This window comes from Serinus canaria, chromosome 18 (genome assembly GCF_022539315.1).
Source record: "Serinus canaria isolate serCan28SL12 chromosome 18, serCan2020, whole genome shotgun sequence".
NCBI lineage: Eukaryota > Metazoa > Chordata > Aves > Passeriformes > Fringillidae > Serinus > Serinus canaria.
In genome coordinates this window covers 3,626,516-3,650,554 of record NC_066331.1, presented here as the reverse complement: position 1 = coordinate 3,650,554, position 24,039 = coordinate 3,626,516, and the positions used below count along the sequence as shown (strand labels likewise).

The window sequence follows — 24,039 nt, the reverse complement described above, 5'->3', positions numbered from 1 at the left end:
GACTGATGGCTGGACTTCATGATCTTACAGGTCTTTTCCAACCTCAAAGATTCTGTGATTCTCTTATAAGCATCTAGTGGACCTGTGGTGAGCTGGAGAGCAATGGGGGTAACACAGACACACACCCCGATGGATTGTCACTGCAACAGAGGGACCAGCCCCCATCCAGGTACAGGTAACTGATGGCTCAACACATTTAAGTGGGTTTTATTGTGTTCTTGCATCCAGCAACGCAAGCACAGCCAGCACCAGAACACTGCACACAGCAGCCAGTTTCCTGCCCAGTAACATTTAGTGGGGAAAACACAGTTTCTCTGTGACATTAAACACAAAGACAAGTAACAGTTTAGAATTGAAGGAAACTCGTTGCTCTGAGAGTGCTGAGGCCCTGGAGCAGGCTGTCCAGAGAAGTTGTGGCTGCCCCATCCCTGGAAGTATTCAAGGTCAGGTTGGACACGGCTTCGAGCAACTTGGTCTAGTGGAAGGTGTCCCTGCCCATGGGTGGAACGAGATGGGCTTTAAGGCCCTCCCAGCCCAAACCACTCCGTGACTGTTCCTGTAACACGCTCAGGTACCCCGGGCTTACAGACCCGACTGGGCAAAATGGCGGCGGCGCCGTGAGGCGTCACGGGAGAGCGCGGTGGGGGTGACCGCGAGCGCGTCACGCGGGCGCCCCCCGCCCTGCTGGCGCGGTGTGTTCTGGGAGTTCGGAGGCCGCAGCGGCGCCTGAGGGAGCTCGGCCGCCATTTTGTGCCTCTTGCTCGGTCCGGGGCGGCCGCGCGGGCGCTGCTGCTCTGAGGGAGCGCTCGGCTCTCCTGCTTTGTAGGTCGGGGTGACGCCGCTATGGGCCGTAAGAAGAAGAAGCAGCTCAAGCCTTGGTGCTGGTATCCTTCTGTGTGGGACGCGGCGGATGCAGAGAGCTGGGTGGGGGAGGGTAGCGGCGCGGCCTGGCGCGAGGCTTGGTCCCGTTCCGTCTCGTCCCGAGATGGGGCTCAGCCCTTCTCCCCACGCTCCTTACGGTTTGTTTCGGTGCTTGGCCTTGTTCTAACCGTGTGCTCCTCCGAATGGGGCCCGGTCTGTGCCCTTCCTGTGCTCCCCACCCGCCGCACGGCCTCCGGCCCGCTCTCGTCGCCCTTGCTGAGGCCGCGGCCTCCCGCCCGATCCGTAAAGCCGGGCCAGTGGGAAATGGAGATTGTCTTTATTGTTGTGAGGGAGGATGTTAAAGAGAGAAAATACTGCTACTATTAAATACATTTATTCACGGAATGAGCTGGGATATGATTAAAAGATAATTTTTTAAAGCTTATTTTTTTCCTTCTTCGTGGCGGGGGAAGCTTTTAATTTGTAATTGCTGCATCATGATCAGTTTTAATTTTTCAGTATCCAGAAATACTGGTGGTTTTTTATTTGATTGCTCCTTCCGAATGTACTCACTGTTGTGGAGTGATTATAAATATACCTTGTCTCTAACGTTTCTGTTCTCGAGAATTGTTTAATAAAGAAATTTAGAAGGTGCTCCGAGGTATTTTACCATTTTGTCATGGAAGGCATCTGTGATTGTTTTAGACATTAATTTATTTCACGTTTTGGCGGAAGCAAGGGACACATTGTATTAGCAATGTTAACATTTTCTTAATAATAAATAGCTAATGTGTATTTAGTGTGGAGTGTTTGCTGAAATATGAATGCTGACCCACAGAAAGGAAATGCAGTTTACCACTTGTGTTAACGTACATGTCCAAACAGTTCTTTGCTTAAAATATTTCTTCTTAAAAGCAGAGAATTTTTCTGTTACTGCAGCAAATTCTGCTGTGTCATAAAAACTGATAGCTGGATAACTGGAAGAGGAAGGGAATTTTAAACTAAAACCTTTGTTCTCTTTTATGATTGTTAGTTACTGGTAATTGATTAAAGAGGCACTTCTGAGTGATTTGCGTAATTTCCCTTTTGCTCATTTCAAGCCCGTATCCCCTTTAGTGCTGTAACAGCATTCACACCCCTGAAGAGAAAAATAGGTAGGACTTAAAAACCATGAGTCAAACAATATGGAATCAGATGATGATTCTGACTGCATGCAGACACCTTCCCACTTCTTTACCTCTGTAAAGAGGGGTCTGCTGGACCACATGAGGGTGTTTGTTTTCAGACATCTGTGAAATATTTGCTCAGAGATGCTTCTTGTGCCTTTCTTTTGCTTTGGGAAAAGTCACACTGGTGCTCGTTACCTTAGTCCTGTCTAAAAGGTCATTTCCAGTTTTAAATGTTTTCTTAACAGTCTTCAATAGGTACTGTAATAGGGATTTTGATGATGAGAAAATCCTTATACAGCATCAAAAAGCAAAGCACTTTAAATGCCATATATGTCATAAGAAACTGTATACAGGACCTGGTTTAGCTATACACTGCATGCAGGTAAGGCGTTTTAGATTTAAATGAGCTTTTCTTTACAGTATCTAAAATTTAAATTAAGTGCCCTTAAGAAGGGGGTTTGGGGGCTTCCAGAGTCTGTAAAACTGGTGAGAAAAGGACAGCAATGGCCTGTTTGCAGCGCACGAGTCCTGCTGTGTCAGCAGTCAAATGGCCACTGTGCAGCAGAGATCTTTCTCAGGAGTTTTGTAGGAGTGAAGGAATTGTGCTGTCTCAGTTTTTTAAAGTTAATATAAGCTGGTTTTGAGAGTAATAGCAGTTACCAGAGATTAGGAGCCTCACATCAAGAAATGCTTGGCCAGAGAGATTAGTCCCATTAAGGATGTTTCTTTTCTTCTTTAAACTGCCTGAAGAACACAGAGAATTTACCCTGAAATGTAGTCAGGCGAATTTAAGATTTTTTTTTTCTTTAGGTACATAAAGAAACAATAGATGCCGTTCCAAATGCTATTCCCGGAAGAACAGACATTGAACTGGAAATCTATGGAATGGAAGGCATTCCAGAAAAAGACATGGAGGAACGGAGGAGGTTACTTGAACAAAAAACTCAGGGTAAGGTGGAATATGGCAGGTTGTCTGTGATTTCCCTGGTGTGTTTCTTACTCAGCTGTGGCACTTAGCGAGGGTGGGATTTAATGTGATCTCTGACAGCAGCTCCAGGCATTTGCCAGCCACGTGGGAGGGATTTTTCCTTTCCTGTTCAGAAGTAGCTGCTGCCAGAACAGCTACAACAATTACCTAATGAATATGGACATGGTCATGTATTTGTGATGGTAAGGGTAGGAAAGGCTAGAGGTAAAACTGTCCTGATGATTCCCAAATGCTTCAGTTTCTTTGCTGTTCAAGCCTTTGGTTAAATGCTTTGGTTTATACAGGACAGCATGACATTGACACGAGGGCAGATCCCTCTGTGTGTTCAGGGTAATGGCAGTGTGGGTCGTGTTCCTTCCCTTTATTTGTGGCTGTAGGTGGGCTCACACAGCATTCTTTGTATTTCTGTGACTTTTTGAACACTGGCAAAGATTTGAATTTAACTATTAGTTAATTTTATGGAATATAATATGTGTTCATTTTGACCGTGTGCGTTGTGCTGTCTGCAGAGAGCCAGAAAAAGAAACAACAGGATGACTCTGATGAGTATGAAGATGATGAATCTGCAGCTTCAACTTCATTTCAACCCCAGCAAGTTCAGCCACAGCAGGGGTACATTCCCCCAATGGCACAGCCAGGTTTGCCTCCTGTGCCAGGTGCACCAGGGATGCCTCCAGGTGAGTGGGTGTGTTAGGTCGTTGCTGAAAACCTCAGCAGAAACGTGAATTGCTGCTTGTATGCTTGATTAGTAATCTGCCCTTTTATCTCGGGTCACAGAATAGTTCTGGGGGGGTGCAGATAAGTAGTTTGTTAATTTTCTTTCCCTGTTCTTTGCATGAGCTCATCTTCCTTGGTGGACTAGATTCAGATACCTAATGCTGGCATGTAGACTGAAGGCATCTGGTAGTGAGACAGGTTCAAACAGAAGTCTACCAGTGGTACTTGTTTGTAATATTTATAACAGGGTGTTGGAAACAGGGCAGAGCAGGCTGTTCATACACAGGCTACAGATAGAGTAAGGAAAGAATTCTGATCAGTGAATGAAGAATGGCCTCTCGTAATGTCTTCTTTGGAGACCGCTAAGGAAATTCACAATCTTGCAGGGCTGAGGACAATCAATCAAAGTCAAATTTGCAGATAGTGTATATATTGCACTGTTAGTAGGTAATATTATTTCAAAAGCCAATCTTTTAGAACTTGCTGTAAAGCATTTATCCATTGTAAACTTAGTAGATGACATTTGTTTGCAACTGTATATTATCAGAGTTGTTGAAAATTTATTTTTCTTTTAAGGTATACCCCCATTAATGGCAGGTGTTCCACCTATGATGCCTGGAATGCCTCCAGTTATGCCTGGAATGCCACCTGGGTGAGTAGCAAGAAAGATTTAATATTACATGTTCATATTGTGCATTTTAAACTGTCACAGAAGAAGTAAAGCTAATTAAAAGAATGTACAATAGGGAATTGTGAACTCTGTAACTTAAATATTAAGACTAACCAAAGAACTGGATGGCTGTAAACCAACATGTAAAATATGGGCAAACTGGGTTTATGTATTAAGTATCTTGCCTTTTTTCTGACTTAATAGTCATTAAGTAGTAATATATTAACACAAAATTTTGTTGTGTTGGTTTAGAGCCTTCTGTGAGCCACTATTCCCTTGTGTATTGCACCTTTGTTGTGCATCTGGTTATCAGTCATCAACATAACAGGAAAAAAAGTACTGCATAGTTTATATTTTTCTTGTATTTTGGGCAAAAGATGTTGGTTTTTATGCTTGTTGTGGGGTTGACACCATACCCTATCACAATGTGTTTGGAAATTCACAGTTAGATTTTTGATTTTGTCATAAATTTTCACAGATTACATCAACAGAGAAAATACATGCAGTCATTTTGTGGTGGAAACATGTAAGCATCTCATTAATGTAATTCTAGGTACAATTATTATGCCATTTTATGTCATGTTTTTGATAAGCTAGAAATTGTTTTACTGAAAACCTTTGAATATTGCCTAAGAATTTGGGGAAGGTGTCTAATTAGGTCTTGTCACTGTATAATACATTAAAGTTTTATGCTTTTATCTAAAGGAATATTACAAAACTGTATGTGAAATGCCTTCTACAAAATAAAAACCAAACAGACGCTTAGAGGCTTAAAGCCTCTCTTGAATCAGAGCTTGAGCAGCTCCATGTGCTTGATCCTTCATGCTGCAGGACATTCTGCAGGAACTCAGTTTAATGTAAACTTTAAGTTAACTGAGGTGAAAGCTCATTGTCTTCTGAGACATAAATATTGCTTTAACAGCCTTTGAATTGAAAAATCATATCATAGTTGAACATGGTGTGGATGCTGATCAGAACTTAAGCTTTTCTGGGTGGAAACTCAACACAATTTAATCAGGTTGTCAGACACTTAGTCCTCCTTAAATTCCCTGTTAACTTCAGGTGAATGTTATGTCACCTGTAAAAACACAAATTAATTTGCCAAAATTTCACTGCATTTCATTTTGGGAGGAGAGGGTGATGTTGCATTATACTTTTGTCTATTCTATTCTAAAATTTTGCTTACTTAACCTGATTAACTTCTGTTTAAAAGTGACCAAAGAATTAGGAGACACAAAGCAACTTTGGTGTTAGTGTGACACCAGTTGTAGCACCCCGCAGTTTCTCAGAAGTCATTCTTCTGGAGCCACAGGCAGTGAGCATCCAGCACTTGTTTCAGTGTCTCCTGGGTGGCAAGACAGACTTTGCCTTCTCCAACCAAAAAAGGGACGATGGGTCAGTGTTCTCAGTCATTGCTGCTTCTGCAGTGGTTGTTCCCTGTGTAGCAGTGATAGATGAGATGAGAGCAGAAATCAGACTTGCCAGAAAGAATGCTCACTTGTGCATGGGATTTGATCTGAAAACAGCAGTGGTGAAGGTGTCTTAACTGTCATACAAACAAAAACTACTTCTTAGTGGGGTTTTGGTTTGTGCTGGAGTACTGCAGATCAGCTCATCTTGCTCACTAAAGTAATAAATATTCTTTTATTTTGTTTCCCTAATCCATTTTTGAATGTCTGCAAAAAATTAAGCAAAATTAAGCTACACTTGTTTGTTTACTGTAAAGGGCTCATACATGTTCATTTAGGAAGAGAAACCAAATGGTTTCTTTTTAATGTGGAGAAAAAGTATGTTACAATGAGGATTTCTCATATTAAAAAACCAAAATCCCACTTTATCGTTAGTGTATGGAGTGTTTTCTGTAATTGAAACTGTAGAAGCTTTCTTGCCCTATGGTCTCTGCTCTGCTTTTGTCAATATTTTTTGGGTAGTTCTACAGCTCTGGGTTATCTGCCAGTCAGTGTCAGAGAGGAGTAGTAGCAGATGTACAGTGATTGTAGTGTCATTGGAGCTAGCTGGTTTTGCTACGTTCAGACTCCGTGAATGTATTTAGATCAGGTTCTTGGAACGCTCTCCTGCAGCTTGTAGTCTTGCGAGAGATTTCAAGAGACACTAGTTTTGGAAATCTCATATTAGAGGAAGTAAGATCTTGAAAAATTAAAGTTCAAACAAGTGTTTGGGGTTTTGGGTGCTGGGTTATGTATTGGTTTTATTCTTGTGGAGTCGGTTCGGAATTGCCTCTCTTGAAATTATTTACCATAATTTTTTGTCTAATACAGGGATGTGCCAATTGTCTTAAAACTTTATCATGCATGTTCGTACCAGTGTTCATTTTCTTTTCCAATAGGATGATGCCAATGGGTGGAATGATGCCTCCTGGGCCCGGAATCCCGCCTCTTATGCCTGGTATGCCACCAGGTAGGTCAGGGTTGTCGAACTCGTACTATGGTGAGAGTTTAATTTAATTTATTTATTTCTACTAAGATTTAGAATTTATGTAAAGAACATACAGACTTATGCCACCACCCACCACCTTGATGTGGCTGGACTGCCACAGAAGCCACTCTTGTGCAGAGGTGGTTTATTTATGGCTTCTGATTATAAATAATTATTTGACTTTTATACCATTGTTAAAGTAAAAAATAGAATATCGTTTCTTCGGTTTATTGCATTTTCTCACAGTGTTGTGTTGCCTGGTCTCTCTTCATCCCATTTTTTTTAATTAATGTTTGTGGCTGCAGTTGGAAAACAGTAATGCCTGAAAATGTGGAAAGTGGGGAATAGCTGGGTGGTTTACCCAACAAATGAGCCTGCAGTGTGAAGAAACTTAACTGACATTTTGGTCTCTTACCATAGCTTGAAGAGATGTTTGTTGAGCTTGTGCAGCTCTTAAATAGCCCTAAATTCCCTGGGTGTTCCACCTGACCAGTAGCTGGTTTGCTTGATGGAACCCATGGGAGCTGTTAACTTCCCCTTTCCTACAGCTCCACACACACCAGGTGCAGGTGTCGGGTGACACTGCGAAATGTCCCAGTCCACTTTATTGATGACCCCAGCAAAGCTGGCAGTGGTTCAGTCACAGTTCTGGTACTGTTCAGAAACAGTTCAGTCTCAGATTTTGTAACAGTGTCATCCATGCTCTTAGCAGTGTACCTGCAGTGTGTCAGAAACAGTTACTGCATGAATTGTATTGGTTTGTTGAGAGCATAAACTTCATTATTGCAGCTTTAGTAAAAAACTAGTTAATCCAGCGTTGCTCTGAAGTGTTTCAGGTTACTGCCTGTGCATGGTCATTGACTGGTGACTGCTGGCATTACCCTTTGTCATGTTTTATTTTACTGTTGCCTTAAAAGTACGTCTTGTAGTGGGAAACTTTGTTCTAAAGAACACTGGGAGTGGGATTGTCTGAAGGAATATTCATGCTTCCTGGAGCCTGATCCGCCGTCCATTGTTTGTGGTTTGTAGGGATGCCACCTCCTGTTGGGCCTCGGCCTGGCATGCCTCCAATGACACAAGCACAGCCTGTTACAGCCCCGGGTATTCTGAACCGGCCTCCAGCTCCTGCTGCAACAGCACCAACCCCACAACCTCCAGTTACTAAACCACTCTTCCCAAGTGCAGGGCAGGTAAGGTATCCCAGAGCCTGGAATCTCTTGTCACATTCTTCAAATTGCCACTGTGTCAATAGTGCCTATTTATTATTGAGGAGGCCCAAGAAATGACTGGTTCAGGTTTTTGCTTGGGTTGATGTTTAATGCAGTGTAGTGCTTGAATGAATTTTAAAATATTCTTTTGTTTGTCTCAAAACAGCTATGAAACCAGACAGAAGTTCTGTAAGCATTTGGGAAGAAAGGAGTAGGCAAAACACTCTTAAAGGCCTTTAAGTTCGTTGTTGTTAAGGGAACTTAGGGTGGGTGAAGAGATGTGTTAGCTACAGGAGTCTGATTGCATAGAACTCTACCTAAAATTTCCAAGTTAAAAGTCTTGACGTGACTTGTTCTCACTCATAATGGGCTCTCTACTGATAAATGGATCAATTTATTCTGTAGTCTTGTTAAACCAGTTAAACATTGCCCGAGTTAGGAGCTTTTTTAACTTCAAAAAGTTTAGAAGTCAGTGTAGCAAAAAGTTAATTTCAATGTTATGGGGGGTGAAGGGGGAATTGATAGTGGCTTGTGACCTCTTCCCTTTGAATGTACTTATTCGTGGGTCCTGGAGTTCTTACTTGCTTTCAAGTATGTTGCAGAGGCCTTTGTAATGTACTGTTTGCATTTTGGGCTTCTGCGGGGAGGATACATGTTTACAAAAATACAGTCCTTTCATAAGAAAGGGTTTAATATAAGAAATCCTTTCATCTAGATACTTTCCACCCATTTGTTTGGAGACTTTTCACTGTTTCCTTTCTTTTATGCTACAGATGGGGACACCTGTCACAAGCTCAAGTGCAGCTTCCTCCAATTCAGAAAGTCTCTCAGCATCTTCTAACGCTCTGTTTCCTAGCACAGCACAAGTACGCAGGAAGTCACAGTTTAAAACAAATTGCTTTGCAACTTAACCCTTTGGACCATTCTGTAAAATCTAAAATTGACTAAACATCTTCAGATCATTTTTGTTATATTCCTGATTATGTTTAGCTGGTAAAACTGCAGAATCCTTGATATGAGTTGCATCTTACCAGAAATAAGCATGTCAAAGTGCCCAATTTTTCTTAGTGTGAAAGAATGAAATGTAACATCCTGGTTCTAAAGGGTTAAAAGAGCATGAAAGCAGTTAAATGCATTTTAGTGGCAAGTGGTTAGCTTGATGCATGGTGAAGGCTTTTTAGTTTATGTTGTTTAATATGTTACATCATAATGTAGGGAATTTTAAATTTGCATTATGTGCAAAATGGCAATTTTTTTTTTTTGTTTGAGAGGTTCAGATGGTTGTAAATATCCAGTGACTAGAAACAAAAGCATTCTCTCATAACTAAGGTTTGCTTTGGAGATGGCTGTGTCTTCAGAGACAGCTTTGTAAAACAGACTTTTGCAGGGTTTTTGTAATAGAAGAGTAGGAGAGATGCAATGTTGGAATCTCTAGTTGACCTCTTACCTGCTTCCATTGATTCTTCATTCACGACTAAGATTAAAGTTCGGTGGATAGACATAGTACTTTATGAAAATACTACATTGTGTTTTTAGAGAGAACGCTTAAAGCCCTTACACAATAGAACTTTCTTAAATATTTGATTAAAATATTTCTTAAGTACCTAATTTTAATGAATACTGGCACTTTGAGCGCTACGCTAATAAATGGTAAACTAATGGTTGCTGAAAATTATTAATTTAGTGAAAGACTAATGAATTTATGCTTAGAGGCTCCTAAAAATAGTGATTCAGGAAAGATTTACATATTTGCCAAATTCAGGGTTTGAGATAAAATAGTAGGGTGTTTTTTTCTTTGTTGTTCCTTTGTTGTGGTGGCTTTTGACCTGCAGATTTTAGACTTTTCCTCTGTGTGTGTGTATATGTGTACATACCGGGGTTTATTTTGCCTTTGTTTCAGTTGCTCTAGTATGCAATAAGGCTGAACTTTATTTTGTCAAGCTTGTATAATTACATATCTCACTGGAACGTTTCAGAGGTCTAACAGTCATCATTTAAGTTTTCTTAAAAGAAAACTTCCTTTGTTTGAGAAATAAATATTGACCTGTCTCTGTGTTTCACAGGCTGCAGCAGCTGTGCCAGGGCCAGTTGGTACTGATTTCAAACCTTTGAATTCTACACCCGCGACAACAACAGAACCCCCCAAACCAACATTCCCGGCTTACACACAGTCTACAGCCTCAACCACTAGCACAACAAACAGCACTGCAGCTAAACCAGCTACATCTATCACAAGTAAGCCTGCTACCCTCACAACAACCAGTGCAACCAGTAAGTTGATCCATCCAGATGAGGATATATCACTGGTAAGTAACATGTTTTCATTGTCTTACTGAAAATTGCGATTTGTGATGTATGGCAGGTTGAATGGCATTTTATCTGTGCTCTGCATTATGTGTATTTTAGTAATGGTAAGAGTGCAAACCATGCAGAAAAAATGTAACTGAGAGAAGTTCTTTAACTGCAGAGTAATGACTGGCATATTGGCTGTGATCTTCCTGCAGTCTAAGCCTTAGCTTTGGTGCTGGTGGGAAATCTCTCAATCCAAAATGCAATTTGGACTTTAACTGCATGTGTCTAAAACTTCAAGTTAACTAGGACTGGGTAATAAGTGTAGAACAAAAGACTGAATACTTTGAAGTTGTTTTGATGCTGTTACAGCAGTTAGAAATACGGAATTTATGGATAAAACAAATGAACGTTAATTACAGTTCAGAGATCTTTAGGTTTCTATTTTTAAGAGAAAAAGGCTTTATTCAGCTGGGAGAAAGGGAGGATTTGAGTTCCATGCAGAATACTCAGATTGGTCTGTATTAAGGAAGAAAGTCTGCAGAAAGGGGGGCAAATCCTACTGCTGCTGCGTGATGTTACTAGTAGTCTTTGAATTTGTAAGGTAGTTAAAATAGTTTAGTAATCTACTTTGTTGCACCTCTATTTACTTTGCATTTGGTGAGTTTTAACACAATGTGTTGTGATTGTCTCTTCTGCTTTTAGGAAGAGAGAAGGGCACAGTTGCCTAAATACCAGCGCAATCTTCCTCGACCCGGCCAGGCTGCCCTGGGTAATCCACCGGTTGGACCAATTGGAGGTATGATGCCACCACAGCCAGGAATTCCTCCACAGCAACAAGGAATGAGACCTCCCATGCCACCTCATGGTAATCATAAGTTTCCCAGCTTCCTGTTTTTAGAAGGATTTGTGAAGTTGCCTATGCTAGCAGGGAGGGGTGAAGCTTTTCACAAAATGCGCTTCTCACTATTTAAAAAAAAATTTAAAATTATTCTTTGCATCTTAACTATTCTGTTTATAGGTCAGTATGGTGCTCATCACCAGGGCATGCCAGGATATCTTCCTGGAGCAATGCCTCCATACGGTCAGGGACCTCCGATGGTGCCCCCGTACCAGAGTGGACCTCCTCGCCCTCCGATGGGAATGAGACCGCCTGTAATGTCGCAAGGTGGCCGCTACTGATGCTCCTACTCACGCTCTAATAGGTTTGGAGATTAAACCTTTTCTCATCTTGTGCTGTTAATATAGCCGAGCTTCCGTCAATTAAGGCTTCATTGTGACTCTTAAAAAAATAAGTATCTTCCCACATGCAAGGAACTATTGGACATTCTTATTTTACATGGGAAAAATTATTTGGAATAATAACAGGAACTTTTCCTGATGTTGCAATTTATACTGTATGGCTTCTTTTTCATGTTTCATCTAGGTTTTTAGAAGTGAAGTATAGTAAATATGGTTCGTTAAATTGTGAAGGCGCTGGAATTACATGAACATACCACCTTAAAGGCAAGTTCTGTAATGTTACGTTGCTATTTGTGAAATGATGCCTTCACAGCACTTCAAGTGCTGTTGGACTTCATGTCCCCAACATAGTTTGGTGAGGGCTGTAACTGTTCCCAACTACTTGTACATTAAAGTCTGAACTTGTAACAATATTTAATGTATTTAGAGTTCCTCCTGTTCCAGGGTTTAAGTAAACTGACCCACTAAGGTCATGTGACTTTTCTGTACTGTTATAAACTTCATTGTAATAAAAGAGGAGAAAAATTTATATGCCTTTTTATTCATGACCAGCTGTGGACAACTCCTGAAAGGTTTGTACAGATGCATGCCGTGGTAGCCATTGGTGTAATGAACACAGTTATTGGTGCTGTTTTGATAAAGTCTGAATTCCTTGTTCTAAAAAGTCACTCCTTAGCTGTACGTCTGAGTAGACAAAGACCTGTACACTTATTAACTGACTCCTCAAAACTGAGGCTGCAGGAGGCACATCCTAACTCTTGGTTGTAACTTCTGTTAATGCATATGTTTCTTTATTTGTGCTTTCTTGTCCTCAATAAATTTTAAATGATTTCTAGTCCTGGCACTTGCTTGTAGGATGTGAAAGTGCTCCGAGATACATCCTAGTGCCAGGCTGTGTCCCATTAGTTCACTTTGCAAATGATGCTCTTTAATGTGCAAGTGGAGGTGAATTTTAGGATCCTTTTAGGTGAAGATTTCTAGAAGCTTAGGTGCATGGCACATGGGTGAGTGACTTCCAGTTAATGTATTGAAGTTGACCTGCAAAAGAGAAATAGTAGCTTAACCCTCTTAATGCATAGAAGAGGCAAAGCAGGCAAGAGTAATGTGTTATATGCTGTGTTTTTACTTTTAATGTTCAGAATTTCATGTTTTGGCAGTCTCTGAAAGGTGAACCATATGTACCCATCTGTTGTGTGCTATGATCAGATGTTGTCTAAGTTATCTTGAGCCATTCAGTGAAGGTTCTGGGGTAAGAGACCTTTTTATCAAAGAGATGTCTTCCCTCTGTGAATTAGTCATTTCTCTGTTTATAAGAGTAGTGATAGGTTCCTCTTAAGGTTGTAATTAAGTCTGACATCATGTGTTCCTGTGTTATACCTCTGATGAGAATGTAGACGGAGATTTTTTGGATGGGACGGAAGTGAGCATCAATGGCTTCTTCTCAACAGGGCAAAAAGAGTGGTGAATTTTTCATTTGCAGGTCAACTTTAAATACATGTTCCAGCCTCAAGCCTTATCTGCAGTTTAATAATTGGGGATATCTCTTCTTTAGGGTGGGGTTAGAAGGATCATCACCATTTTTGTGTCATTATATTTATAGACGTCTTTGTAGATGGTGGAAGTTTTTCACTTAATTTAAATACTGAGTATTAGGGCTCTGTTTTTTGGAAATCTTGGGGTTTTGTAGCTGCATTAAAGCACTTCATGTGGCTCTGTTCTGTACTGTCTCTTAAAAGTGCAAAAATAACAGTACAGGTAAAATACTACATTGTCTCAGCTTCTAAACTGTGATCACAGAATGTCTCAAAAGCACTAGAGCATCCAGTGCAATCTAGTTGCAGCTGAATTTCCTTAGTTTAACCATTAAGAATTGCCAGGCACCTTCTTCTGAAGTGTTCAGTTCTAAGACCATAAGTCCAAGCCTCTGTTGAGAAGCAGTTCTCTCTGATCACTGGTATCTACTGATCACCTGTCAGATGTGCAGTATTTGCAAATGTGCTGAGTGGGCCTTGATGTCAATCTTTTGTTAGCTCTTCATCTTGCTTTGGACATAAATCTAACAGATCAAATTTGTTTTGCTGAGGCAGCACTTTTATACTCTGGTTTTCTTCTGTTTACCTAATTAGGATCATTACAAAACACTGAAGAGATTTTTATGAAGTCTTGTATTTGTCCTTCATTATAATAGTACACATAAAAATTCATACATTATAAAGTGATCTTAACTACTGCTTGTAAAACTATAAAACTTCTTGCTTTTTTCTGAAGATCATACTGCTGCTCTAAGGATTCTTTGCCCTTCTGCCCCAGTCAAGTAAATTCCTTCTCCCTTTGGTGTCTTTCTGTAATTTTCCATATGTTGTTTCCAGACCCCTACTTTTCCTGGGATAAAACCTTATTGCATGCACTGCTAACTTGGCATATTCTGCAAGTTGTATGAGTTAAGTTTCACTCTTTTAAACAGTGAATGTCTCATTCTGATAATGGTACCATTTTGTAGCTAATACTGCATAGACTTCAAGCTTGAATGCATTTTAAGAATAATCTTCCCTTAGTAGTGTTGTTATGAAAACCCCTCGAGTAAGTACTGCTACATGGATTTCATTGGTACTTGCATACAAGCAGGTGAAAGTTTTTCCATGATTTTCACGTGGATCCTTCATTTCCTGCTCCTGTCCTTCCTGTGCAATAAGAGCTGTGATGTGGCTGCCTTCAGTCTTCAGTAACTGTTGTCTCTTGCGTGATTCTTCTGTAAACTGGCAGATGTTTCGGTGCCTGCGTTGTCTGTTGGTCCCTGCCTTCATTTCTTTGGATACTGCTTCTTAATGTTCAGAGAGTTGGATTTATGGTGCATTTACCCCAACCCAGCAAAACTACTTTGAATGTAATAGTTGCTTGTATAAAGACAAAGACTTGGTTTACAGTACCAAGTGTAATCAACATAGGTCTGCCAGCAAAATCCCTGATGTAATGCAGCCATGAAAACAGGGTTTTGCTTTAGTTAATCCTTTCTTGGAAAGAGATTGCAGAAGCTTTTATGATTACAGAAAAGCATATTTTGGGTAGCTGCTGCAGGACCCTAGTGATATAATTACATAGGCAGAAGCTTTGTTTTTTCGTTGTTGCCTAAATTTGCCACGACAGATCTTGCATTAAAATTCACACTTGCAAGTGCATTTTGACCAATCTTGAAGTTGCAATATAATGCAAATGTTGAATACAAAGGATTAGGCTACAAGAAAGTTTCAGACACAGGTGGAAAATAGGTTTAACAAAAAACATGCCACAATTTATTGCATCTAGGATTCTGTAGAAGGTTCTCAGTTATTTTATGCATGGTCTCAATATCGTAATAAGCAGCTGATCTTTAGGGCAAAATGAATGAAACTGGCATGAAAGAACCTTGAAAAAGCTTGGGTTAGTTTTTTAGAATGCTTTTATGTAATTCTTCTATACAGCCATTAGAATAGCCTTCTGCCATTGGCAAAGTTGCTTTAAATAAAATACTACTTAGCTGGCACATGTAGGCTGAAAATTTCTTCTGAAACCTTTGGATTACTTTTTTTTTCCTCACAGATAATATTTTAGGTGCTGATAATAAATTTGAGGCTGGGCTGTTTATCTAATAACAGTGGATAACCATTCCTCACTCTGTGCATGCATGGGACAATGTAAACAAGCTTCTAGAAACACATTCAGCTGCATTTGCCTTCTATGGTTTCTGCCAGGATTTTAGTCTGTGGAGCTCTTGAGCAGTGCTGACACAGAACTGGTTAACTTACTGTCTTAAAACATGGATGAAATTGAATGGGATAGATAACCTACAGTTACTTTATAGGAATCAAATAATTCTGGATACAAAATGAAAACACAAATACCAAGATTACTTCAGTTTCATAAACAGCAAGAAGGTCGTTATGACATTCAGTTAAATTGAGACTGATAAACCAGTCCATGAGCTGGGGCCACAATTTGAAGTGCTAACTAATGACACTTCTTAGTAAATGTCTTAATAATTGTACTGGTCTAGTTTCTACATGAACACTAAGAAAAGGGTGAACATTTTCAGTGGCTGGTGGAATTTTTAACTCAACTTTTCATGAACTAGTACAACAAATACTATCAGTTATGGGAAAAATGCCCCAAGACAACTGACTGACGTTCCATTGATCAAGATACAAAGCAAAACAAGCTGTCCAATTCAGAAATAGCTACTACCAACAAAAAATACTGTTTGGACCTAACAAAAGAGGTGCTATAGCAGTCATTTTCTTTTGTTTGCTTGATCACTGGAATTTTGTTAATTTTTAATGCATGTCTTTCACTTAATTGGGTCATGTTTTTTCTAAAATTCAAATTTTTCTTCTTCCTATAGCCCTGCCATAGGACAGGCTGAGGCAGAGTCTCAGTGTTGCCCTGTTCAGTCTGAGGCAAGTGGGATTTATTTTATTCATTCTGGGGGCTTTCACAGCTTTATGGCTGTTGGATATTTATGTCCCCAAACTTGCAGCAAGTTTGGTGAAGGCCCCTAAATTTATTTTAATTTAGGTTTTTTATTCTCTTTTGGTAGATGGGCTCTATATTAATATTTATCTTTTTATTTTCACTGTGGTTTTAAGAGTCTTAAGGGGAGGGAACCTGTTTTAAGATGTGTGGGTACCTTTTCTCGTAATGGAATGCATTTCCTTCAAGGCTGCTCAGCTAGTCCTTAAGACACACTGCCCCTCCCCATCTTTCCCTGCATTGCATTTGTGCTGTATTTGTTTTTGGGTTTGGTAGTGTTCATTTTGTGTAGTCTCTGAATTAGTGGCATGTAAATACCAGTTGTTAATGTTTTCTCTTCTGAGGATATGTATCTATTGAAAAGCTTAAAATAGATTTGAACTAGTAAGTTAATTGCTACAAAAAAAATTTGTAGCCCAAATTATAGAATACAGTTTCTTTGAAGAAGGTTAAGATGTTAACTGCTGTGTTTGTGAGCTGCACCTCAACAAATATTAATGTAGAGCCCTGCGAAGAAATAGAGATCAGATCCAAGTTGGTAACACAGAATAGAAGAGTGAGAAATCAAAGCTGCAGATTTTTCAGCTTGCCAGTTTCAGGAAGAACCTTTTCCTCAAACTCTTTTTCCTCAGTTCAGGGAGAGCTTTTTCCTCCATCTCAAATACATCAAATTTAAAAATGTTTTGATTATTGCAACAATAGTAAGAGTTGAAAAACTTTCTTTTAAACCTTGTGAGATTCTGTTGCATATTCAGAATTAGCTTTATTTGAAGTTCCTTCTTTCACTCAGTGCCTAGCAAAAATTTCTACCCTTTGTGAACAAAAAGGTGCTCATTCTGTTGCAGATCCATTGCTTGTGAGTGCTTGAGGTTGCTTAAGGAAAGCTTCAGAACAGCAGGTTTTGCCTAAGGAGGTCTTGCAGCATACCAGCAGTGAAATAGTAAATAAACAAATGTGGGAGTCTGGTTTGACTTTTTTTCAGAGTTTTTGAGATATTTTTAAAGTTTGTGGTGAGGCTTTTTTATGAGCATAGTTGCTTATTTCTTCAAAATTTTGTTTAATAATGACCCCTAATGGGATTTCAAGTAATTTTAATTCAAGGATAGAGCTGTAATTAACTTAAAGTGGATTGCTGTTGTACCTTTCTTTGTTTGTACTCTGCCCTTTGCATTTTTCCTGTGGAAGGCCCCCCCCAAAATCCTTGTCTGACTGGAAAATTGACATGTCCATGTTAACTGTTTCAGAATGGTTATTGAGCATGGTTTTGCTTTGCTAATTCTTATTGTGGTGCTCCCCCTGGTAACTGTGAAGATGAGAACAACTCTTCAAGATAAACTACTGCAACTAGTACTTCTTTCACTTGCTTATTTTATAGGACCATTTGGCTTAGTTATTTTTTCCCTAGAATGTCTAAGGAAACTGTTTAACTCAAAATAATATATTGTGGGGCTTGTACTTCTTGCTTAAAGTATCTGAATCTCTTTTAGAGTCTCAAAATAAAAAATAGGCAAATTCCAAATGCCTCTTTATTTTGAGGGATGAAGTGTGTTCTTAGTTATAATCCAGTATTTCAGCTCTCATTGCAGCAGTTTGTGTTTCACAAAGTTGGACATCTTGCTGTTAGTGAAATTTCTCTACTAAAGGTAACACTATTTCAATGATGTGACTTTTATAGATATTAACAAAATGAGGTCTTGGAATTCAGGTTTTTTTTAAACTCAAGTAGGGGCACATAACTTTTTTTAAGGAGCAGGGGTTACTGATACTCTGCTAAATTGGGTAAATTTGCATGTGATCTATTAAACAAGAAAAGTAACTTGGAGATGTGGTAAATAAAGAACATACCACACATGAAGAACTTCAATAAAATCTGTATGCTTGCAGTCAAAATAATCAGAGCAGGGAAACAGTGGTAGTGATTGGGTTCTGTAAGAATACAGCTGCCTGTGACTGCTCTCTGCCGCGGTTGGGGTAAGTTGGAAGTAGTTCAGAGGAAAGCAAGTTTTGGGACAGCCATTTAAAGGGATCAAGAGGAATCTAAGTGTTTGTAAAGTGTAATATATATAAAAGTTCTTTCTGAAGTTCTAAAAAACACTTGGTGAGAGGTTTCTGGCACTCTGTAAGCAGCAACTTAGTGCAGTCTTGATTGCCAGAGCACAGATTCCCAGTAAGGCTCTGTTGAAGGAAATGCAGTTTTACTGCACTCTACTGAAGGTGTGGCTGAGGGGGGCTGAGCGCCTGCTGCTGTGGCAGCCAGCCATATCCTGTCCTGAACCACAGGATCCAGGGGGTTATCCTCAAGCCTTTAGTTCCTGGCATCCTGCTGAGACAGTTTTGACTGTCCCTGGTATGAATAATTGTCAGATGTGGTACTTAAATACCTGGACACTGTTCTGAATAGTGAGGCCCTTGTAAATTTCTGAACAAGTTTACAAAACCTCCTAAATTCTTGCGGGCTTTCTTGCAGTAGGGATGGTCAGCAGCACTGCTGTTTTAATGGCAGTGAATTTGACTTCTGCAGAAATACTGTCTTGAACATACTTATCTTAAGGTTTTTTTTTATTGAGGATATAAAGAAGTGAAAAATTTTTGAGGAAAGAGTAGCATTTAAATGCCAATATCATCTTAACTGAAAGAAGCACGAGACATTGAGAGCTTGAAAGCTTTGTTAAAAATTCTCTTGTTAACAGTTAAAACGTGTCTCTCTGACAGCTAACTGCCTTATACAAAGTTCAAGCTTCTGACATCTTAAACTTTTTTCCCTCAAATTTTGTCTTAAATCTCTGCCATATTCAGAAAGGGGGCATGGGTTGTAGAATTTCAGCTTCTGCTGCTCTTAGTAGCCAATATGTAGAACTGTTTTTTGCTAACAGTAATGTTAATTACCTGAAATGAATGCAGTACAACCAAAAGAAACTATTTACCGTCTTCCAGCTTGGAAGTTATGTAATGCTTTGAGATAAAGATGTCATGCAGAGCTTTTTTTCTTTTCTCTTTTTTTCATTGAGTTACTTGCACTGAATTCTCTAGCTTCTTTCTCATAAACTTAACTGGGAAAAAATACATTTTGCTCTTTCACTTGTAAAGTCCAGAGTAAGAAAACACGCTTTAGGACTTTAATGAAGGAACTTGGCAATGTAAGTATTGTAATTTCCTTTATGTTTTTAGTAGGCAGGAGGTGACCTTGTTAAACTTATGGGTTATGTGTGAAAAATCAGAAGGGCAAATTGAAAGTAGTTTTATAGTTGCCTTTACTTCACATGCTTTTCTTAACAAATTGCAGTAATTGAAGTTTGGCAGCTTTTTTTTTTTTTTTTTTAATAAAAAACTAAATTATGGGTAAAACACCTTGGTTTAATACAATTTGTGTTTCTGTTAACTAGCAGCAGAATTTCAGCATTTGCTACTTACTGGTAGAGAAGAAAAATTCCACAGAACTGCCAGTACAGGTTAGTTTTATCTGTAAGTACCTGATGTTCCTATTTGAAATAATTTGTTCAAATGATACCACTTAAATACCCGAGGGGAATTTTGGTCTCTGAAATGTGATTGTTACCTACTTCTGATTCCAGTAGTGAGTGAACAGACTAGGCTTTTTTGGAAGATCTGTAATGGATTTAACTATGCTTGTGGACAGGTAAAAAATATCTGCAAGCACCTTTAAGGAAAATTTAATACAGAATCTTAACAAGCAGCCTTTTGATGTTACTGAAGAATGTGAAAATCAGAAGTCAAAATCACTGTGGTAACATGCCAGTTATTAATGAGGCTGTTTTTTTACCAGCAAACCAGCAGGATCCTGTGTTTGTTGTGTTGGGGGTTAAGCATTTCTTTTTCTAAGAATCCATAGCAGTTTGTAATCTTTTAATTTTCTTTAGCTATTGCTAATTACCCTTTCTTACCCACAGATTTTTACTTTGTGAGGCTGGTAAGCCAGGAGCTTGTTCTTCTGTGCTTTTTAAAATACTTTTGTTAGTTCATTTCAGCACTTCAGAGGCTACCTACAAACGTGGTTTTGTCCAACTGTTTAATCTTACATCGGAGTTACTGCTCTGCCTCTATTTTAATTCTGCCCTATTCCATATTCCCAGAAATTCTGGTATTTTATTTCTATTGTATAGAATATTTTATACTTAAAAATAGGAAAGATTCTTTATGAATGGATAAAAGATGCAGCTTTCTCTGGAATGGCTGCACACATTTATTTCTGTTTAGACTTTGTATATCTCATCTCTACATACATAAGAAGAGATGAAAACTTTTTCTGTGCTGTAGCATGAAGCAGAGATCCACAGCTAGATTGGCTGTAAGATTGTGCTTTAATTCACTTTTAAGGCCATGATGTCCCACTCTGAATTTGAGGGGCTTTTGACATCACTGGTGGGTAATTACTTAGTCAGCAGTGGGAAGGTCATAGTTATGTGGTAGCTGAACAGACACTTGAGTTTTGCCAGCTCATCTGAAGGGTCTAGAGTGGGTTTATGAGTGACTTGACACTTCCAGCAGAATTGTTTGGTTTAGGGTTCCAAAATCTTAAACAGTGCTGCTGAATTCATCATAAAAACATGCACAGTTTCAAGGTAATTGTATCTTCTCAGGTTTTAGAATAGTTACTCTTGCAGCCCCTTGCCTGTCATCTTCTCTACCTCAGTTCTTGGTAATTTACACTAAATTGCTTTGTCTTCAGAATGAGCTACAGGCAAATTTCTGATTAATGTTACATAGGTTTTTCTTCCTAGAAGGGGGAAAATTGTGTATCTTAATTACATGCATTAATATTTACAATTTAGCATTGTTTCTCCTTGCTTAATCTTAATTGCAGGTATGCAAGAACAAAAGGAATACTTTGTTGTGAGGTTAACCTTGGTAACAGAATGTGTCTCTATTTCTTACACCATCTGTGGCTGACCCTAGCTGATGCTAGCATTAATGCAATGCTCAGTGCTAGGTTGGAGTGAGTAAATGCTCAGTGCTAGGTTGGAGTGAGTAAATGCTTTTGGCTGCTCAATTACCTTATCAAGTCCTGGTTTTGGCAGTGGCTGGATGCAGACCAGCTCTACTTGTACACTGGCCTGGCAGTCAGTGGGGATAACTAAAGGGCAGAGTGTGTTCCATAGTGTCTTAACAAAAAAAAAAAGCACATTTCTCCAGGATAGATCGTAGTAGAACTCTGGCAGAAAGACATCTCTTTGTGAAACTTTAAATGGCAGTTACTTATGGTACTTTTGGTAGAATAAAGTTTATTTTCTTTTGAGATAGGACCAAAACAAGACTGGAAATTTGAACTTTGATTACCAGGTAAACATTGTTAAATGGTAGTTCAACTTCTGACACACCATTAGAGCAGCTATAAAGTGGTTCAGCAGTCTTCCCTCCCAGTTCTGGTACTGTGTACTTAGAACAGTTTGTCGTTTCCCACTATTTCCTTAGACTCTTTGCCGACTCCCAGTTGCCCTTTTAGAGTATCTGGTCATTGTGCAGCAAACTCAAAATGAGCAAACTCCAAGCTAGTTTTAGTACCTTTATAAAGGACTTTGAAGCAACGAGTGAATAGTGTCCCCTCTCGGTAGCAGGATGGCCACAGAAGTTAGTGTCTTGTGAAGGGCTTTTTTCTGTAACTTGATACTGCTTTTGTGTTAAGTGGTATGGAAGGGCTGGGATTACTGATGTTTTTCAAAAGACAGGTGGTGGCAAAATACTGGTGTTGAATTTAATTCAAGAAAGTGAGAGACTGGTAAGTATGTGCATCACTTCAATGCATGCAAATAATAGTAACAATAACAAGCTTAATTTTATAGCATTCGCTTTACAAAGAAGATTAAAAGAAAATGTGGAGCTGACATGATTTGCATCCACTGGGAACCCTCTCTGAACTGTTCTTCAGGAATGGGTCATTGCACATGCCGCCATCTGTAATGTGTGACATTTTCTAACAGTCTCTCATTAAACAGAAGTGAACCACTGTTTCTGTGTATTTTTCTTTTCTCCTCTTGAAAACCTATTTAAATTGTTACTGCAACAGATGTTGTGGTGAGAATAATGTGGTGCAAACTTATTCTCTGTAAGCTGCAGAGACTCATTTGTGTGAGTTCTGACTCAAAGTACCTAATTTAGGGCATTTGTCCTCTGGCCCTTTCAGCTCCAGAAAATCGGAGAAGCATTTGGGAGCTGCTTTGTACTAAGAGCCAGTTAGAGCAAGGGCAGTTGTGTGTTGCCTGGCAGGTTAAAGCCCTCCCAGTGTGAACATGACGGGTAGGAAGTAGGAAGGGTGGGTCTGTACCTGTTGCACTGTGAGCCTCAGCTGGTTGTTCTTGCAGTGTAGGACCCCAAGAGTTAATCTGTAAGTTTACACTTTTTCTTTAAAACTTGTTTTGGTCTTTTTTTGTTTGGTTTTTGTTTTCTGTTGGCCTAGGGGGATGAAGAGTTTAAACCTAAACTTCTAATTTCTTAAAAGGTAAAAGTAGGCATATATGAGGAGCGAGCCCCCTGTTTATACCTCAAAGACACAAGCTTGTGCTTGTGCAGTAGTGTGAGCTACAGGGCCAAGCACTGCTGTCTGCAGAACCGAGTTCGGTGTGGGCAGCAGTAAACAAATTACAATATAGACCCTCCTGGCCAAGCTGGCTGTAATTTTTCATCATGATAACAGTTCCTTTTCAAAAACAAAGTCTGTGTTTCTGCCGCAGTATTTGAGCAGGTTGTGTATGTGGTGAGCAGTCAATGCTTTGCTTTTCAATAAGTTTACATATCCTGTTTCTGCTCTGGGTTGAAGCCATCATAATGTCCTAGTCTAGACTTGGGGAAGCTGTCTTTGCCCACTTACCTTCTCAAATGTACTCCTGTCCCCTGCATCAGGGCTGGAGAGCAGAGGGGGATTTCTCTGGCCCTCCAGCTCTCTTTTTTTCTGGCAATTGTTTCTCCTACCTGAGGCCAGGCTTGGATTAGACAATAATCCTCCATCTTCTTCCTTCTAAATTGTCAAGGTTTGACCCTGGTGCAATGCCAGTGCCCCCATGAAAATGCATTCTCCTTAGTGTCTACTGTAATATGTGACCAGGAATAGAGCAAAGCAGGCTCCAGCTTAGGAATAAAAGGAAAAAAACTTTATTAACCTACAATATATAAGACAAACACACAGAACTCAGAATGAAAACCTTCCAAAAACATTCTTCCTCCCCACCCACCAAATTTCCAATACATCACAGTAAGACAAAACCCTGAATTCTCAATTCAGTTATCATCCCTTAGATCACTCAGTCCATCACCACCCTTCAGATAATCAATTCTCAGTTCCTCCAGAAGAGAGGAGTCCCTATTGTACCATAGGCTTCCCGCGGAAACACAGTTCAGATTTCTTGTGTTTCCATGTCACACGTGGCACCGCCTGGAGATCATTTTGCTATGGTGACATCTTCCTTCCATGTCCAGTGCTCTCACCACTGCATGTGGACCAGAGCTGCTTAAGGGTGCTTTGCCCAGTTCCAAAAAGAGCACAGTCTCTCACTTTTGGGACACCTGTCGTCTTTCCCCGCCCCCCCCCCCAGATTTCACCCCCTTGGTGCCAAGGGGTCTCAAGAACAGTGATCTTCTCCTTCACTGAAGATTGAGGGCACCACCACCCTCCTCACCCGTCATCTCCGTTCACACACTCCGTCACATCACATCACTGCACTCTCTTGGCTCAGAGCCATTGCCTCCCTCTAAATGAAGTCTCTGTCACTGGAAAAAAATGGTTCTGTCTACGGCTATACCAGAAAAGTCCAGGCAAAGGCCACTCCATCATCTCCTCCCACCTAGGATTCTTCTCAGCTTCTCTCGAACATCTTTCACTTGCATGGACTTTCATCACACTTGTCCATTTCTGGCTATTCCATCTCTATCTCTCTCCTCATTCAGCTCCAGGAGGATCAGCATTTGTAAGGTTTCCATAATCCAAGAAAAGGGTTAAATTATCAG

At 39.8% G+C, this 24,039-nt stretch overlaps 1 protein-coding gene across 10 annotated transcripts; it reads left to right on the top strand.

The window, feature by feature from the left end:
• Positions 1-686: 686 nt before the first annotated feature.
• ZNF207 (zinc finger protein 207) lies at positions 687-22,047 on the top strand. 10 transcript variants are annotated; one of them, XR_007779041.1, is made up of 13 exons: positions 687-884; positions 2,286-2,412; positions 2,841-2,979; positions 3,528-3,695; positions 4,312-4,387; positions 4,884-4,931; positions 6,753-6,853; positions 7,871-8,031; positions 10,113-10,355; positions 11,044-11,206; positions 11,360-11,543; positions 15,956-16,010; positions 19,470-22,047. XR_007779041.1 is itself a non-coding variant. In XM_050981368.1 (12 exons), the coding sequence occupies exons 1-11, from the start codon at positions 844-846 to the stop codon at positions 11,518-11,520; spliced, it is 1,428 nt and encodes a 475-aa protein (XP_050837325.1). In that variant the 5' UTR covers positions 687-843; the 3' UTR covers positions 11,521-11,543; positions 15,956-22,047. The 10 variants fall into 10 exon arrangements, 7 of the variants coding, with proteins under 7 accessions (XP_050837325.1, XP_050837324.1, XP_009092595.1 ...); XR_007779040.1 differs by having other exon boundaries at positions 19,467-22,047; XR_007779039.1 differs by adding an exon at positions 11,765-11,844 and having other exon boundaries at positions 15,956-22,047.
• Positions 22,048-24,039: the final 1,992 nt, after the last annotated feature.